The sequence below is a fragment of the Corylus avellana genome, chromosome ca6 (assembly GCF_901000735.1).
Source record: "Corylus avellana chromosome ca6, CavTom2PMs-1.0".
Taxonomy (NCBI): Eukaryota; Viridiplantae; Streptophyta; class Magnoliopsida; order Fagales; family Betulaceae; genus Corylus; species Corylus avellana.
The window spans coordinates 20,944,032-20,947,074 of NC_081546.1; the positions used below are offsets into that span (position 1 = coordinate 20,944,032).

At 38.1% G+C, this 3,043-nt stretch overlaps 1 protein-coding gene across 1 annotated transcript; it reads right to left on the minus strand.

Moving 5' to 3' along the window:
* Positions 1 to 464: 464 nt before the first annotated feature.
* Positions 465 to 2,291, minus strand: LOC132185346 (ankyrin repeat-containing protein BDA1-like). The gene is made up of 2 exons (XM_059599132.1): positions 1,710 to 2,291; positions 465 to 1,331 (listed from the first exon to the last, which is right to left on the minus strand). Exons 1-2 carry the CDS (start codon positions 2,289 to 2,291, stop codon positions 465 to 467), a joined length of 1,449 nt encoding a protein of 482 aa, XP_059455115.1.
* Positions 2,292 to 3,043: the final 752 nt, after the last annotated feature.

The following is a 3,043-nucleotide window of genomic DNA, read 5'->3' on the forward strand; positions in this document are numbered from 1 at the left end:
GCCCCTGATGAGTAAATTTCTTGTAGTGAGTGTTGTTACCCTTACCGGATCCATTAATTGTACATTTTATTCAAGTAGATCCATCTGAGACTTCTAGGCAATGATAAAAATTTGGTATAAACCAGGGAGCACTTTTTGCTTTGGACCCTATATTGACGATCAACTCAAAAGAACTTTTAAGACAAAATTCTAAGTACTTTGAAGAAGCCAGGCATCATTCGACTATAATTTATTGGGAGAATTTCAACATGCTCTATTCATCGTTCAACCACTTATTTATACATAACATCACCAATTATCATAATACAATTCAATGACTAATGAACTTATCACTAAACCCAACTATAAAGATTACAATGAGATTACCCAAACCCTATCCGTAACAACTTCTTTCTCATCAATGAATTGATAAGATTTTTATTCCCAAATATCTAGCCCAGATTCTCATCATGACAATTTTTCTCTTAGAGATTAGTCGAGTTTTCTGCTTGACCCGTTTTTGAGTACTCGCGTATGAACTCGAGCAATTTCTTCTCAATCCAAGAGAGCAGACGAATTATGTGAACCAAACCAACAAACGCAAACACTACCTGCCAAATGTATATAAATGTATTCAAGACCGTGGCAGATGTACCTGAGATATCCATCGGGGTCACTAAAGTGATTGCCCTAATATAGCTTAGTGTCATGAAACAGACGGAGATAGTCAAGGCTACTGTCAAAAGCCATATAAAGAACTTGTTCCTAAGAGGAAATCCACCAATGACCAAAAGTATGACGGACACAGATGCCAAGAAAGAGGCGGTATTGCAAGTTAAGAACAATTGGTAGCCATCATGATCCTGATCATTATAAGAAAGAACAGCTATGCCGGCTTTACATATATTATCTTCCGTACAATTGAAACCTCTCATTGGTGTTGTTCTATTTTCTTGCCAAATACCCCCTGGTGGGCTGATCCCAGCTTGGAAAGCCATGGTTGCAATCACAGTAGCTACTACCACCAATATACCACGTGTTTCCTGGATCCAATTTTCCTCGTGCGTCAAGTGTTTAACTAATGGTGAACGAGTGCGCTCCCACCATCCCCTAAACCTTGATTGAGATGGTTGTGCTTCATCAACACCATTACTACTCAGTGTTGGTGATAGGGAAGGATTTCGATTCGTTGATCTTCTGACACCAGCTTCCTTGAGAATGTTTTGGATTTCAAACCATTTCAAATCTCTTGGATAGACGTAGGCCTCTAAGACATCTAAAGCTGTGAGACCAATCTTCTTCATGGCATTAGCCTCTCCTATTTTTGAAAATGAAAGTACGTATTTTATTGCCTGCATAAAGTCAATAGTCTATTGTTTCATCAAACAACTAGCAGAAATTCTAAAAGCACTTGTACAACAACTCCAACTAAATTTAATTGAACCACATTGAATGATCTCTCTTGAGTTATTTACTAATGTTTGCATGATCTTTAGAAGAACCGCATCAAACAAAGGGATCGTGATTTTTTTTTTTTCTTTTGAACTTGTTGTGTATATATATATATATATATAATTAGTCCTACTTTATGAATACAAACAGACTAGTGAAAAAGGGATGGAATACAAAAAGTAGATCTAAAATAATTTCTATGTCATATATAACTTAGAAAAAAATAAAAAAATAAAAAATCTCTTTTAAGAGAGTAGCCATTGATATTGTTAGCGCACCTGCTTTTGCTTGAGCATCACTGCTAAATGCAATATGGAGTTGCCATCGTGGTCTTTGGAGCTGTGGAATGATTCATTACCATTAGCCAATTTCACTAACAACTTCAGAGCATCGAGATGATTATATCGAATACACAAGTGCAATACACTGTCTCCTTCGAGATTCATCAAGATGGACTCTTGTCGAGCTTTAATCAACTTTTCTATGATCTCTATTCTTCCTCTCATTGCAGCTAAGTGGAGAGGAATTCTCCCATCTTGATCACGAGCTAAGCAAGCATTTATATTTGATTGCAACAATGCCTGTACTATCTCAGTGTTGCCCTCAGCAGACGCCAAGTGAAGAGGGGTTTGTCCCAGCGAGTCTACCTCTTCTGCAAGTTTAGGCTTCTTGCTGACAAGAATTTTACTAAATTCAAGGTGGCCATGCAAAGTAGATAAGTGTAAGGGGGTCTCACTAAAAGATGTGAGTGAAACTCTATCAAGGATGCGTGCATCGCTTTGGATCAATGTGGTTAAGGTGCTTACACACCCATTCCTTGAGGCTTCATAAAGTGCAGCCATATTGGCTTCCTGATACATTTTTCACTTCTGAATGTGAAGACTGAAGAAACTACAACAAGAACTTACATAGACTTGCTAGAGGTCACTGGTCTTCATGTGAGCTACTAAAAAAAATATACAGCGGACCCACCAGGCAAGGTATTTAAATAAAGCAATCATTCCCCGATTTTCAGTAACCAATGTTGTGTTTGCCGTGCATCCTTAATTAGCTGGTAATGCAATGAGCCTTTAAGGCTTCGTTTGGCAACAGTCAGCACCCAGACACTGTTTAGTGTCTGACCCGTTGACCGATTTTTCCCTTCAAAGTTTGTCTTGTTTTTTACCATATTGCCCTTCTCTCTGAAATTTTTCCACAGAAAAGCAAATCCATCTCTTTGTTGAGGAATGCTAGGGATCCCGAAAGTTTTCCCGAATATTGCTTCCCGACTGACGTGGATGCAGTTTACTAAACTGCAGTTAAGTTTTTTTTAATAAAAATAAACCCACTCACCCACCCACCCTCGCATGACCTATCCCCTTAACCTTCTTCTCTCTCTCCCACAGAACACTTCTCTCTCTCCCCCACACCCCAACCTCAGCTTCCCGAATATTTCATCACATTTTTGCACCACAAATTGATGTAAAAGAAACAAAATAACCCAAAAAAAGAATTGGACAAATCTGAGAATACAAAAAAGGGATTGGGCAAATCTGAGACTACAAATCAATCCACTGCAACTATACAAATTTCATCATATTTGTTGCACCACAAATTGATGTAAAAACAAAAA